Source organism: Drosophila teissieri, chromosome X, assembly GCF_016746235.2.
Source record: "Drosophila teissieri strain GT53w chromosome X, Prin_Dtei_1.1, whole genome shotgun sequence".
In the NCBI taxonomy this organism is placed as follows: Eukaryota; Metazoa; Arthropoda; class Insecta; order Diptera; family Drosophilidae; genus Drosophila; species Drosophila teissieri.
In genome coordinates, this window is record NC_053034.1 from 15,022,606 (window position 1) to 15,037,444 (window position 14,839).

Here is a 14,839-nt window from a genome sequence, read left to right on the forward strand (position 1 = left end):
AAGAATGTATCGCATTTTAACAGCAGTGTTTGGTATTGCACTATGGATTTGTCCCTTTCTAGCATGTGCACTTCTTATGGTGGACTTGAGATATAGCTTTGCAGCAGTTGATAGTGTGCCCAGCCGTGTTTCGGTGGCAGTGCTGCCCATAAACGAGCTTATGGGCGCCAGTTTTGAATGGCAAACAAAGCGCCTTTGCGATAAGATAAACAAACAATAAACCAAGTGATTCCCCATAGGCAACAAATTTTAGTTTGCACAAATAAACTTTTGCTTTACCAAAGAAATTCTAAGTGGCACCTTAAACCGTTTACACCTTTATCAGTGTAAATGCTTTTGTTACTCACACGAAATAATGAGGAAACTCATTGTTAGAGCTCATTTCATTTTTAAAAGATAAGGACTTATTATTGTTCGTTGAACAAAAGAAAAAGATGTATAAAACAATCACTTCCTTTCCTATCACTTATCGCTGAATCATTTCAACGTGATATGCAATTAGCTGAACACAAGGAACAATCCAAATAAACACCCTTTGCATGTGTATTTTTGTGGTTTTTGTTTATTTAATAATAGATTAATTACCGTACACTTAACCGAGAGAGTCCTATTCGTAACCATACACACTAAATATGCACAAAATTTTCTTGTATCGTGAAAAAAAAAATGGTGAAATCATTGAAATATAAGCGAACAAAGTATAAAGTACAAAGCAATCGCACGGATCAAGTACAGCATTGGAAATTAGTTGGCCCAGAAAGGCTGTGAATAGATCTGTTTTTTGGGGGGAAGAGTTGGTTGGTTAATGGGTAGGACAAAGCAGAGTTTAATTGAAATACTAACGCGTTTAGAAAATGTATATATATAAAATAATGTTCACATAACAATTCTTTTTGTAGTTTTCCGTTTTTTGTGGATTTTTTTTTGTTGCCCTGTGTTTCAGATCATTTTCAAGTTCTTTTCATGTGGCATTTCCTGCGGTTTTCCTCAATTCGTTTAGCTAACTCGCCGTCCATATTTTAAGCTTGCATGCTAAACACAAAATATATTTTATTTATATATAGATTTCTGTATAGGGGGGGCTGGGCTCCATTGCGACCGGAGCAAAGTTAGTTGACCCTGGCCATGCCGTAAACATTCTCATCGGAGTAGGCAATGTACAGGAAATAGTCCTCCTCGTGGTGTTCCTATAAATACATCGAGAGTATGGAATATGGGATTCTGTTGCAGGGCAGATGATGTGCATCGTGGTAATTACCTGGTACAGGGAGCCCATGGTAGCCGATGTTGGTGGAATGACGTTGTTCACAAAGAAGAAGAGTGCATCCTCGGGACGCAGGTGGATGCGCTTGCGAATGAGGAAGTAGAACTGACCGACGGTCAGGTCGGAAGGCACCAGGTACTTCTTCTTGTCCAAATCACCGATGCGCGCCTTGGGAGCCTTCTCGACGATGACCTTCGATGTGGTTTGAAATAAAGGAAGAAAAACAGGAGGTGAGTTGAAGTTGGGCTGGGCTGCTTTGGCATGTTAATGTGCGCACATTTTGCACCTGATTACGTGCCGAATACGGCTCACATATTTGGCTACAAATGGCATTTGCATTACTGAAAGCAAGTGTGCTCGAATACGTGCTACCTTGGAATATAATAATATCGAAAAGCTCAATTTTTATTGAAAACTAATTTGTTTATAGACAACAAAAACCTGATATTGGCGAAAAACAACACACTTGCTTTGATATATGTACTTAAGCACGAAAATGAGTAATTTCGTAATTGCAGCGAGTAATTTCGTAATTTCGTAGTGCATTTTTGAATTTCGTAAGCTTGAATGTGTAATTACACACACGTGTTTTTAGTGTTATTTTATTATTTTTAAATTTAATTCAATGAAGAATTTTCCTACGGCTTGAGATCTCAAAACTAAGCTTTATGGAGTTTCCCTTTTTTGTTTGTTATGCATAACACATACTACACATTTGACAACATTTTAGCCAAATTGACGACCAAGACGGCCAAGTTAGTTGCTCATTGAAGTGAGTTTTCAAGCGAATCTACTGCATTTCATTGAGTCTGGAATAATTGCTAGCTGGCCTAGACGATCCGTTCTAGCCAGGGGCTAATTAGTTAGCCTTAGCCAAATTATTGACAAACTGGTTTGTCCGATTTTCGAAACAGGAAGCGGGTTCCACAACATAATGAATACGAAATGGGCAAAAACTGCTTATCGCGAATGCCCACCCCCCTCTACTAACACTCTATCGAAATTCGTTGGCGTCATTGGCCGAACTCAAGGCACAAGATTGAGATGTGGTAGTACGTACTATATGGCATAGAATCGGGATATATAAATCGGATATATATGGACATATGCTGATGGTCCGAACGACCGACCAGCTGGCTGGCCTTGCCCCTCGCTCAGCTGTTATGTGATTTGTGACTTGTGCCTTGGCACTGCTGCACTTGCCAAAAATACACGAAAATAACACTGGCAATAATATTTGGGGGTGCATATAGCTAACTCACATATATGTGTACATATATACGTATATATACATTTGTACATATGTAGTGCAAGTCAGTGGAATTCGAAAACAAGAACTGCACTTTTCGCCGCGATTGGGGCACCTTCAGCAGCTTGTCGTTTTGTTTTGGTTTTTGTGAAAGGAGTTTTCGCTGATAAGGTGGTGAAATAGCAGAAAAACAACAAAGAAGAAGAAGCAGCAGCAGCAGATGAAGTGGCTGTTGTTTTTGTAATTTCCACCTTTCTGTTTTGCTGTTTTTATTTACTTATTTTTCGTCTTGTGTTGTTCAGCGCATCTATGACTATGACTAATTCCAGTCGCACTTGGTGTTTTTGCGAAAAAACAAAAAACAAAACAAGCAGCGTTAGTGTGTATTAGTGAGTGACTTTTTTTATGCGCAGTACTCGCTCGCTTTTGCCAACAAACAAACGAAATTAAAATCGAAAACAACTGGTTGGCGCACACAGAAAACAAAGGGGTGCTCAAAACTAGTTGTGTAGCGAAGTAAATAAATGATGAGTAGCAGTATATGTACCTTTCTTGCAGTGTAGCCAGCGGGTGAGGGAGGGGCGAAGAAGAGAGAGGTAGAAGGAGCAGATGAAATCTAGCACTGAAAACAACAACACCTCAACAGCTGAGCAAGTGAAACGGCTGCTTTGTTCTCTCCTTTTTTTCCCCCTTTTGTTTTTTCCTCTCTACATCTGTGCGCGAGTGTATGCGTGCGTATGTGTGAGTATGTGTATGCAGGGGGCAGAATTTTCGTTTGAATTTCATTTGAGAGCTTTTCGCCAATGTTTTTCCCTCCCCACCCAAGTGAAAATGCACTTTATGCAATCCCCATCGCACGAATTTCCCCAGCCACCTGATGTGGCAATGCAATAATATTGTAATAACAATCGAAATGCCCAATATGCGCAGTATTGATTTTCTTCGGTGCAAACAAAAAAAAAAAACAAGCGAAAAAAAAAACGACGCAAAACAAACGCATACACAGAAGCTCGCACATACACACACACACGCTCGCACGCATATACACTCATAGCTACACAGAAATATATATGTATATATATGTATTTATATATGTTCGAGTACTTACGGGCACACGGTCTGGATATTTGCGACGGATCTTGTCGCCCTCGGCGCGACGCTTCTCGAAGGCGTGCTCCTCCTTGTATTGGAACTTCATGATTGCAATGAACAGGTAATTGGCTAAGAAACGCAGCTTCTATCGGTTGGCTAGACTTCACTTCGTTTTGCTGTTTTCACTGTGGCGACTATCGATGCGTCGTTGTGCTTGTGTTTTTCTCTTCTCTCTGTGTTTTCTCGTCCAAACGGTCTGAAATACTTGTGTAGAGTGACCAAACGACACAGATGTTAGATGGCTCCGGTCTAAAATCGATGACTTGCTGTTTTTATCGATAAGCACCTGCACTGTGGTGACTACACTTGCTTACTGCGGTGACTGCACTCGCTAACTGAGGTGGCTAGACTGAAGGTGTGACCAGTCGGCGAAAGACCACAAATCCCAAACGCGTCATTTGTGGTGGATGTCCTCGCTAAATATGGCCATGCTACAACCAGTGGTGTGTGTCCCCGCTAGAACATTCTGGTTGTTGTCCGTACTAAATGGTATGTTTCGCTATGGTCACACTGCACGTATAACAGTTATGCGCCGCAGCATAGGTGTTTCGATAAGCCATCGATATTATCGATAACACCCACTGTCATCGATGGATTGACGCAGCAGCCTGGACGAAACGTCAATTGTTAACTGTTCCCTCTGGCCGCACACAAACACACACGCAGATCCACAGGCGCACACACACACATATAGTCACATCGCACGGAGCGAGCAAACAAACAAAAACACAAGAGAAGGATGAGCAGCCAGGGACACCACAAGATGCAGGGATGCGGCAGCCTGTCCGGCGGCAAGCAGAGCGGCGCATCCGGCGGCGGCAAGAACAACGGCGCCCAGGAGCAGGAATACACGGACGTGATCGATCTGGGCGATCGCTTCTCGGCGGACATGGCGCGCCTCTGCATGAACGAGCGGTACGCGGACGTGGAGTTCGTTGTCGAGGAGCAGCGCCTGCCCGCCCACCGCGTCATACTCGCCGCCCGCAGCGAGTACTTTCGCGCGCTGCTGTACGGCGGCATGGCGGAGACCACACAGCGCCAAATACCGCTGGAGGTGCCGCTGGATCCGTTCAAGGTGCTGCTGCGCTACATCTACTCGGGCACACTGCTGCTGTCCACCCTGGACGAGGATGCCGTCATCGATGTGCTGGGCATGGCCAATCAGTATGGATTCCAGGACCTGGAGATGGCCATCTCGAATTACTTGCGCCAGTATCTGGCCCTAAACAATGTGTGCATGATACTGGATGCGGCGCGACTCTACAACCTGGAGGAGCTCACCCAGGTGTGTCTGATGTTCATGGATCGCAATGCCGCCGATCTGCTGCAGCACGACTCCTTCAAGACGCTGTCCAAGGTAGGTTGAATACAAAATGGATCAAGTTGGCGCTTACTTACACTTGTAATGCTTGCAGGAATCGCTGGAGGAGGTGCTGCGACGTGACTGCTTCTTCGCACCCGAGGTGCAGATCTTTTTGGCCGTGTGGAAGTGGAGCCGCTACAATACCAACGTGGACATCAAGTCGGTGGTCAGTTATGTGCGCCTGCCGCTGATGAATCTCGAGCATCTGCTGCAGGTGGTGCGTCCCTCGGGCATCCTGGATCCCGACAAGATACTCGACGCCATCGACGAGCGCAGCACCTCAAAGGGGCTGCCCTACAGGGCGGCCCTCTGGCCGGAGGAGAACGTGGCCACGGCGAAGTTTCTGTCGCGCTGCATCCAGGGAGAGTGTCGCACCGCGCTGCTAGATGGCGATGTGACCACCTACGACATGGAGCACGGGTATACGCGCCACTGCATCACGGACAGCAACGATGCGGGCATTGTGGTCGAACTGGGCACGCTCTGCATGATCAATCACATCCGCATGCTGCTCTGGGACAGCGACAGCAGGGCGTACTCCTATTTCGTTGAGGTGTCCGGCGACCAGCAGCATTGGGAGCGCGTGGTCGACTACAGCGACTACCACTGCCGCTCCTGGCAGTACTTGTACTTCGAAGCGCGTCCCGTCAGATTCATTCGCCTGGTGGGCACCCAGAACACAGTCAACCGGGTAAGTCAGCCGTGTTCTTTCCGTACTTTCCTTTTCTTCACCTCCTTTTTCCCTTTGCATTATTAGGTATTCCATGTGGTGGGTCTGGAAGCGATGCACACGGCCAAGGTGCCGCGGTTAATCGACCATTTTGTGGCGCCCAATGCGAACGTGGCCACCGTGGAGAAGAGCGCCATTGTGACGGACGGCGTAAGTCGCACCCGCAACGCGCTGATCAACGGCGACTATGTGCGCTACGACTGGGACTCGGGCTATACGTGCCACCAGTTGGGCAGCGGCGAGATCGTCGTCCGTTTGGGCCAACCCTACTATGTGGGCTCCATGAGGCTGTTGCTGTGGGACTGCGATGATCGCACCTACAGCTTTTACATCGAAACTTCGACGAATCGCAAGGACTGGCAGATGGTCGTGGACCGGCGCAACGACAAGGCCCGCTCCTGGCAGAACTTTCACTTCGCCCCACGTCCCGTGGTCTTTATCCGCATCGTGGGCACGCGCAACACGGCGAATGAGGTACGTAGCAGTGCGCCGGTCGCATAACATGAGAGATTAGCTAATGGTTCTTGCTTTTAGATCTTTCACTGCGTCCACCTTGAATGCCCCACTCAGGACAAGAGCTACCTAAAGAAGATAGCCGACATGGAGAAGGAGCGCGAGAAGAAGGAGAGGGAGTGCGGGTCGGAGAAGGCGGTCACGGCTGATGATGACAATATTGCCTCCACCTCGAGATCCTCGTTGGCTTCAGTCCACGCTGAAAGTCCCTCCACTTCGTCCAGCAGCAGCCAAAGCGTTCTAAAGTCCAACCACTGGCCGCCACAGACACAGTCTCCCAAACCGATGCAGACCAAGGAAAAGGCCGTGGCCGTTGTCCCACCCACTCCACCAGCACTCTCCCCGTCCGTCACGCCCACACTTCCGGCACCTCTGACCCCGGCACCTTCGTCGCCCCGTAAGCAGGAACAAGAACCGCCAAAGAAGTCCAGTGCAGACGCAAGCCCCCACACCAGTCCCAGTCCAAGTCCGAGGAGCAACGCCAGTCCCAGTCCAGGAAGCAACGCCAGTCCCAGTCCAAGGAGCAACGCCAGTCCCAGTCCAAGGAGCAACGCCAGCGCGAGCCCAAGTAGGAGCAGAAGCCAGAGTGCGGAGTCGGAGCCAGTGCCGCCATTGGTGGAGCTGGACACCAAGGAGACGCGTTGAGCTGAAGAAGAAGATATATGATGATGTATCATGCATATGATGTACTTGAAATGCTGTTAGTCCCCGCGCTTAGTTGTAGTTTGCAGACCGTGCTGCTCTTGTTATCTAGTCCTTCCCAGTGCCCCTGTGCTTGCTGGCTCCAAAACTTATTGGTTTTGCGTAATTACCTTAATACGTTACATACTTATACATATATATATATATATACATAAATATGTATATATATACATATATTTTTGATTTTATTGTGATCCAGAGAAAATTCCTTATGTTTGCAAGGCAGCAGAGTTATTTATATAAGCAATATCACCTAATTCTATGCACACACATATTCAACGCGAATTCGAATGAGATTTCCAAAACAGCTGAACCAAAATTGTATACGAGTTCCGATCATAGTAGCATAGTCGGTGTCTGTCCACAGTTGTGTCCTGTCCATGTCCATGTCCATGTCCATTTCCCTAACGAAAACAATCCAGTTGATCCGCAACTCGTAGTCTAGGCTCATCGAGCGACCCAAAAATTAGGCTCTATTTATTAGGCAAAGTTTGTCATAGTTTGTACTGCACCCAAATAAAAGCTAACCAAAACAAAAAAGTTATTCTTTCACTTGCAAATCAATCGCTTTCTCCTTCTTTCTTACTATAAATCACTCATCATTTCGTGCACAAATTCCGCCGTCTGTGGCCACCGTGCAGCACACATGCCACCCACTGTTGCCCCAACATCCACATATCCACAACACGTTCCACTGTTTTCGAATTCCAATCAGAAGCGACCCACGGCCGCTGCAGCGGCAGCCATAAAAGTCGAATCAGAACGTTAAACCAGTTGGGATGCACAGTGGGCGTTGGAAAGAGAGGGAAGGCGCATGTCCAGCCAGCGAAACAGAAAGAGATGGCGAAATGCAGTGCTAGCTGAACGCGAATTTGTAGGTTTTTGAACAAAACTAAAAAATAATCGATACAGTTGTTATTTATTTGTAATCCTAGAAATCATTGCAAACAGAAAGATAAATCGCACTGATAATCTGATAATCAAGTGTTTAATAATAAGTACATAATGCATTGAACATAGAAAATTACTCATCCGTCGCGTTGTCTCTTTGATTTAATGGTATTTTGTATATCTTCAACTGATGGTTTCAATAAAATGATGATGAATGATTGAATGCGAAATCCAGGCAGACACTTCATTGCACAAAATCTTTTGCAATTAAATTTTAAGTATTTAGCAAAAGCTGTCAATGCTGCCCCACTGTGCTCTGCCACACGAGTCAGCGGCGCAGGCGCAACAAACTAGTTTGCCCCACGAGCAGCGGGCAGCGGGCAGTGGCAACGAAGGGGGGCGTTGCAGGGGCGTCGTCAAAGGGCGCGCGCAACTAACTAGCCAACTGACTAACTAACTAACAAACTGCGCGACTGGGAGAGCGAGTGTGAGTGCGAGTGGGAGAGCGCGAGTGAGTGAGCGAGTGAGTGAGTGTGCGAGTGAGTGTGGAGCGGAGCGGCGTGCGGTTAACCGTTAGCCTGCAGCGGCGGCAAGTTCGGCGCGCAGTTGAGTTCAGTCGACCAGCGACCGCCGTGGACAAAGCAACGTACCGCCAGCAGTCGCAGCGCAGCGCACGGATATATAGCAAAAGCTAACTACCAGATACAAAACGCAACACACACCTGCCCATCCACATAACCACACTCGGCATATAGAACTATACGAGTATATATGCTTGAGAATCAGAAGCGCGCGAGGGCGTCACGCGTTCATATACATCAGATATAGATATATAGATCGAGCGATCGACCGACCAGCGAACATATAGCAAGCGGTGGTTATTTTTTCATCTTATTTTATTGTGACAAAAACCGCGACAAGTGTTTAAAAATAGTTGTTGTGCCCCCCCAGCGAATATAAACTCCCAGCTAGCAAACTCGCCCGCCAAACTGAAAACCAACTAAAAACTGAAACCAACTGAAGCCCAGTTAAACTACAAACAGCAGCAATATGGTCGAGACCGTTGTTAATATCGAGCGCACCACCACAACAACGACGAACGGACCGCCAGGTGGGGCGAACCCGACCGTGGGCAGCGATGGCGGCTTCTGGGGCGCCATCCGCCTCAACATCGACTATTTCCGCACCGTGCCGGGCATCATCAAAATTGCCGAGTTTGTAAGTACACACAGATACATAGTTAAGATACATTTGCATCCCCAGATTGTATATCCATCTTGCATTTCAAACGAAACCCTGCAAGCTCAAAAAGCTGCTCATAAATATTCAAAATACTGAATTCGATGCACGTCCTTCTAAGTCTGTTGAAAACTGGAACGTGGCCAAATCTCTAAATGTTTCAAAATTATGTACTTCTGATGAAATTTAATGAAATAATATGATGAAATGTCTTTGATAAGAAACCTATGGTTAGAATTATGTTGAATGCTGAAACTGGACATACCAAACTAATGACTTTCCCCGAAACTGATTACACATTCGAAACTTCAAGTTTCAGAAAGCAAAACTGAAATATTTGTTCAGCAATTGTTGGATAACAATTCCCCATGGAGCTCTTATCGTCATAAATTGAACGGTTTTATCTAGAGTTTGCCTTGCGCCGCCATTCTTTATCGAGATATCTGGAGCCTTAAGAAAACCCAGAGCCTCGATGTGTACTCAATTACACAAATATGTAGTATACAATATACAATATACAATACTGTGTGGAGGCACCTATATGTACATATGTCAGGATCTCATTAGACTTAGGGCGGATAAGATAGGGGTAGACGAGTTGTGGGAACTGCAAACATGTGAGCTCCATGGTCATGAGCCCCCATCGACTTCTTGTCTTCCCCATGCAGAAATCCACAGACGTAACACCTTGTATTTGGCTTGGTATTCGAAGCCATGTTGTGATCTTTTTCCCACAGATCTTTTTCCCGCACCAGAAGCACCAAAAACCCAGAGTTCAGTGTGGGCGATGCGTCGCGGTATTCGACGCCAACACAAGATACTCAGATACTCGCCGCCAATTACAAGAGTGGGCACACAAGTGCCACACAGGCTTGCAGCACCTGAGCAGGTGTAGAAAGTTTTCAGCTGAAACTACGCTGTTCCTTGGCCATCGCTTTGTGGCACAAGGTCGCAGGATAACGACAACTGCCACAGGACGCACATGAAAAATGCATTAAAAAGCGCTCGTCAGTTGTCGCAGGCAAATCAATAGCGAGTAAATAAATAGGTGGAGTGCTGGGTGGCTCGATGATGGGATTACCCACGCAATGGACTGTCGCTCATTAAGTTATATATATTGATTTTCTGCACTGACAACCGTTTATCAGCGATTATCGGGCATAAGCTAGTTCCGCTGAAGGCGAAGTTAAAACTTGCCATTCAAATGCTACGGCTATTTACTTTTCATTTTCGATTTTTGGTTTTTGGTTTTCGGTTTTCGGTTAGCAGTGTGTCTGTCGAAGGGGATATTTTTGTGGGCACTAATCTTATCGGGCCCCTTAAGCGATAGTCTGCTGATAGTCACAGTGCAGTATGGCGGGCAGTGTGGAATATGTAAAAGTGCTCCACCACTTGAGCGTTGCCACAGAAACAGGGCCAGAGTGCCACCTGCCTGGTTCCCAAACTGCCAATTTAGAGGTATTTACACGCCAAATAAATAATTCAAAATCGGCTAGCTGTTTGTTTCGTGTGCCTAACTATATGTTATTGTATCACTGGCATTATAGTTCTAATTAGACTGCAGTTTGTTATTCGATCGTGACTCATTTCGGCCGATTTGGCGACCATATATATGTTATTGAGTGCCTTGGCTAATCGCTCGTTACTCATACGCCCCGTTAGCCGCACAAAGTGGGCGATAATGTGGCGACCACCTGTGCGAGTGGAGAGCAGCAGACGGACGACACTTTCGGTAGCCATGCTGCTGCTGCTGCTGCTGCTGCTGATAAGCCAATCGATTCCCGACACCTGACCATCGATCGTTAATTTGCCCACGCAGGAACATTACTCATCCGCCCCGTAGTCCCGAATCACAACAAGCAAACAAAGCAAATAGTACGCCTCTAGGACTTCGAAAGCAGTTGGCCGTATCTTATCGCATTGGCCTGGCAATTAGCATTTTGGACCCAATATTGCCACAATTCACTTGCTACACATATTCACGCGATGCCCCCAGAGCATATACATATGCATTCCCATGGCCAAGTGTGCTCTATATACACCAGAATATGTACGTACATATATGCAAATCGAGTAGAGAACGATTTATTATTAAGTTTTGTTGGTCGCGGTCCCTGCCGCTCGAGAATTTCTTTAATATTAACCCAATTACGTAAGCTATGTATTTTGGAAGCTGGCAAACGGCGTTCTTATTGTTTGGCATTGTGCGAGCGCAACATTGTCGTGAGCATTGGCTGTGAATTTGGAATGTTCTCGCCAAAAGCGGAAACTATGACACACATACGGTGTCATTCAAGAAATGCTTACCACAAAATGCGGGGGATTTGGGATTTGGTGGCGCAGCGATCGGGGAATTCGAGCCGAAAGTCACTCTAGACTTTACACACTTTTAGTCACTTTAGACAGTGGCTGCCGTTTGTTGGCGGTTGGGAGAGAATGCGATCGATCGTTGCGGCAGCCATTCGTCTAAGGTGCGAGCCATAAGCGTAGGCTGCCCCATATTAGCTTTTAATCTGATATATAAATATGATATTGCTTCTATCTAATTGGGTCACTTTTTGGTAACGCAACCTATCTTGTGCTCTTGATCGGAAAGTTAAATGGGTTTCAGTAAAATTAGCCCAGTTTTAAGCGCCTTGCCTTACAGCTTAGGAACGCACTGTACTAAGTGTGCACATGGCTCCATGCAAATACGCGTTTGCAAATTGTGTGCCCGGTTACATTGCAGGTAATTGACACCGACTAAGTGTGCGGCGCTCAGGGAAGTGAGCTCATCTTTGAAGCTCCGTCTTGGCCCTGTTAACAGATTGTTGGCCAACATGGTGGGCGAAAGGGGCGGGCCTGTGTGTGCACACATGTTCAGCTATAGTATTGGTATAGATATGATTTTAATATATGTGTGTACGTTTATCTGCCGGTTGGCCACTGAACCTCGCTTATCTACCTTAAACAGTAACTGGTATCTTAATTGTTTATCCCATGCACAGAATATTCGATAATACTTCTAGTATAGTTGAAAGTTCAACATCAAAGTTAAAGTGGGATAAACCAGTTTATGTTTTTTTTAAACTTATAACTATATGTTAGATATTTCCCAGCTTAAGTCAGTGGGAATTTGTTGTTTAATATTTGGCAGATATGCTCAAAGATAGAGGGCACTTTATATATTTATAGATAGCCTTAAGATTGTCAAATCACGTCAGAATGGATCCAGTTGTGTCTGCGTGACCACCAGAATTGCTGTGGCTTCCACTGAACTTCAGACGAGGCCACAAACCGTAGACCGTATAATCGGAGGCCAAGAACCAGATCCATTTCAGAGTTCCACGCGATTCGCGTCATTGATTCCGCTGGAAAAGCACACAATTATGCTGATCGATATACCTAGATGCACCCAACTGTCTGCGCGGCTTTTCATGCTCCACTCGGCAACTTGATCGTTACCATGGATCTATACATTATATATATTACATATATATGCTTATAAGAACTTGCCAACCGTGTACATAAGAACTGTCCACATACATATGTGTATATACATGCCAATATATAGGTATATATATATATATGCGCACAAGTAAAAATAAAAATAAAAAGCCAGCCATTAATTATGTTTAGCAGAGATAAAATTCGTATAATTCCCAGACGAATTTCTCTCGGGCTCTTTTATTTTCGAAAAGTGACGCACATTTGTGGATCACAAGTGCGAGGCTACAAGAAAATTAAAATAAAGAATAGAAACAGCATTTGGAAAATTCAGAAAATGTGGAAATGCAATCCAAGATCAACAAATCGCGACAGTTCAATCAACCTGTGATATGCTGCTGCCTGGTAGTTAATTGTTTACCAGATAGCAAATAAGAAGAAAAAATAAAAAAACAATGGAGGCAACAACATGTTGCTATCAACAGGTCGCTTTTGGCCGGGCCACAACTTTCAGCTTTCACTTTTCGTGTACCTTTTGTTTTAGCCAAAAACACAATGCTCAACTCAAGTCGTCACTGACTGACTGAATGACTGAATGACTGACTGACTGACTGACTGACTGAGTGACTGCGCACACCTGCTTGATTTCTTATTTTGTGGCTGTGTCGCCAAAAGCTTATTGCCATTTAATTGCCCAAAGCAGCGGCGTCGCAGGAGAATGTGTGTGTCATCACCACCTGCCATCCAGTTTTACTATCTTCGAAATCACCCTGCGAATTTGCTTGAAGTGCGATAAGTATCTGACGGATAGTTCAGTATATTAATATATATTAGCAAGTCGAGTGAATTGAGTCATCTATGGACTTGGGATACTGTTACTTCAGTTTGTTTGCACTATGACATAAACACAGGCTGTGTAAATGGGAATACTTCATTGTTTCTGAGCCATGTTACTGCGAGCACTTCTTTCTTAAAGAAAAGAAGTATGTTTTTGTATATGATAGCAACTGATGTTCTTTGATTTCACCGCTTAATTAGCTGCAGAACAAGTCTCGCTGCTGAGCCTCACAGCCTCACACTCACTTGGTGTGCATTCAATTGACATCATTGAGGTGACATCACGACACCAGCTATTTGCGCACTCCAGATTCGAAATCACGACCTTGAAGGGTTGCCCCCCCAATTGGGGGAAGATCACGATCTATGTAACTGGGGTTGGATGACTAATAATATAAGCTGCATATCATATAAGCTGACAGCTGGGAATATACACTTAACTTTACCTTAACTAGACATTGAATGAAGCCATAAACTAAAGATTGATGTCGCTTGAATCTTTAAACTATTTGTATTTGTAAGATTTGATTCCTTTGTACTCTACTTATACATGTATTTTATACCCACAGGTGCTGGGCATCATCTGCATGGCATTGGCGGCACCTCCAATGACCTCGGCCACCTCGTTCTTCATGTTCGTGATCGTCATCTCGTTCATCATCAACATTCTGCTGATCGCCGCCTATTTCCTGGGCATTCGCGAGGCCCTCAACGTGGCCGTCAACTGGATATTCTCGGTAAGTAGTTGCTTCATCCAGATGAATCAATCTCAATCTCAACCTGAACTTCATTGGCGTCTGCCCAACAGGAGCTGATCACCACCGCTGTGCTGACGCTGCTGTACTTCATCGGATTCATCGTCCAGCTGGCCAGGTGGTCGGATGCCACGGGCAAAGGTTCCGGTTCGAACACCGCCGCCGGCGTCTTTGGACTCTTCAATTTCCTGGTCTACGCGGCGGGCACGTACTTCCTGTTCGTGGCCCACAGGTCCGGGGCCACCCACTAAGTGCGGCCAACTCAGTGACTGGAGCTTAGTCTAGAGTTATGTCTAATTGTTTACTGAATAAGTGCAGATCGAGTACTTGTAATTTTGCCTCTTTATTTGCCGTTTTTTTTTGTTTGTTGTTAATTTATGCGTGTGAGCATATGCAAATCGACAATGGAAGTCGACTTGATGTGTTTTTAATGTTATTTTAAATGGCTAACTAACGTTTAAGTCTTAAATCCACCATAACTACGCAAACGATTGGGGTGGGCATCCCATGTAATGCATTAACTTTTACCATTTCATGACTTACATCTAATGATTTTGTGTTTTTTGATTTGTTATCAACTGCGACACAATAATATATATAATTTAATATGATTTCTTTGTCTGTGTCTCTTGCATATAATTTAATGTAACGACTAGTTTGTTGCGAGGATCATAAGATCCTAGTTAAAAGTGGCCCACCCTAATCAATACACACATGC

The 14,839-nt window shown here is 45.3% G+C and overlaps 3 protein-coding genes across 4 annotated transcripts; 2 read left to right on the top strand and 1 right to left on the bottom strand.

Moving 5' to 3' along the window:
* Positions 1-542: 542 nt before the first annotated feature.
* LOC122623301 (gamma-aminobutyric acid receptor-associated protein) lies at positions 543-3,894 on the bottom strand. 2 transcript variants are annotated; one of them, XR_006326395.1, is made up of 4 exons: positions 3,622-3,894; positions 1,259-1,456; positions 844-1,187; positions 543-774 (listed from the first exon to the last, which is right to left on the bottom strand). XR_006326395.1 is itself a non-coding variant. In XM_043802375.1 (3 exons), the coding sequence occupies exons 1-3, from the start codon at positions 3,709-3,711 to the stop codon at positions 1,110-1,112; spliced, it is 366 nt and encodes a 121-aa protein (XP_043658310.1). In that variant the 5' UTR covers positions 3,712-3,894; the 3' UTR covers positions 543-1,109. The 2 variants fall into 2 exon arrangements, 1 of the variants encoding a protein (XP_043658310.1); XM_043802375.1 differs by having other exon boundaries at positions 543-1,187.
* Positions 3,895-4,221: 327 nt separating this feature from the next.
* LOC122623302 (BTB/POZ domain-containing protein 9) lies at positions 4,222-7,513 on the top strand. The gene is made up of 4 exons (XM_043802376.1): positions 4,222-5,022; positions 5,081-5,719; positions 5,786-6,232; positions 6,293-7,513. Exons 1-4 carry the CDS (start codon positions 4,405-4,407, stop codon positions 6,914-6,916), a joined length of 2,328 nt encoding a protein of 775 aa, XP_043658311.1. The 5' UTR covers positions 4,222-4,404; the 3' UTR covers positions 6,917-7,513.
* A 974-nt stretch (positions 7,514-8,487) lies between these two features.
* On the top strand, positions 8,488-14,700 carry LOC122624941 (CKLF-like MARVEL transmembrane domain-containing protein 8). Its single transcript, XM_043804722.1, has 3 exons — positions 8,488-9,082; positions 13,936-14,103; positions 14,175-14,700. Exons 1-3 carry the CDS (start codon positions 8,915-8,917, stop codon positions 14,370-14,372), a joined length of 534 nt encoding a protein of 177 aa, XP_043660657.1. The 5' UTR covers positions 8,488-8,914; the 3' UTR covers positions 14,373-14,700.
* The last annotated feature ends 139 nt before the right edge of the window (positions 14,701-14,839 follow it).

Excerpts from the sequence above, each read along its gene's own strand:
- LOC122623301 (XM_043802375.1), bottom strand. The coding sequence starts at position 3,711 with ATGAAGTTCCAATACAAGGAGGAGCACGCCTTCGAGAAGCGTCGCGCC. Across the intron at positions 1,457-3,621 it reads AATATCCAGACCGTGTGCCC|GTCATCGTCGAGAAGGCTCC; the intron begins GTAAGTACTCGA and ends ACCACATCGAAG. Across the intron at positions 1,188-1,258 it reads CCATGGGCTCCCTGTACCAG|GAACACCACGAGGAGGACTA; the intron begins GTAATTACCACG and ends ATGTATTTATAG.
- LOC122623302 (XM_043802376.1), top strand. The coding sequence starts at position 4,405 with ATGAGCAGCCAGGGACACCACAAGATGCAGGGATGCGGCAGCCTGTCC. Across the intron at positions 5,720-5,785 it reads CCCAGAACACAGTCAACCGG|GTATTCCATGTGGTGGGTCT; the intron begins GTAAGTCAGCCG and ends TTGCATTATTAG. Across the intron at positions 6,233-6,292 it reads CGCGCAACACGGCGAATGAG|ATCTTTCACTGCGTCCACCT; the intron begins GTACGTAGCAGT and ends TCTTGCTTTTAG.
- LOC122624941 (XM_043804722.1), top strand. The coding sequence starts at position 8,915 with ATGGTCGAGACCGTTGTTAATATCGAGCGCACCACCACAACAACGACG. Across the intron at positions 9,083-13,935 it reads TCATCAAAATTGCCGAGTTT|GTGCTGGGCATCATCTGCAT; the intron begins GTAAGTACACAC and ends TTATACCCACAG. Across the intron at positions 14,104-14,174 it reads CCGTCAACTGGATATTCTCG|GAGCTGATCACCACCGCTGT; the intron begins GTAAGTAGTTGC and ends TCTGCCCAACAG.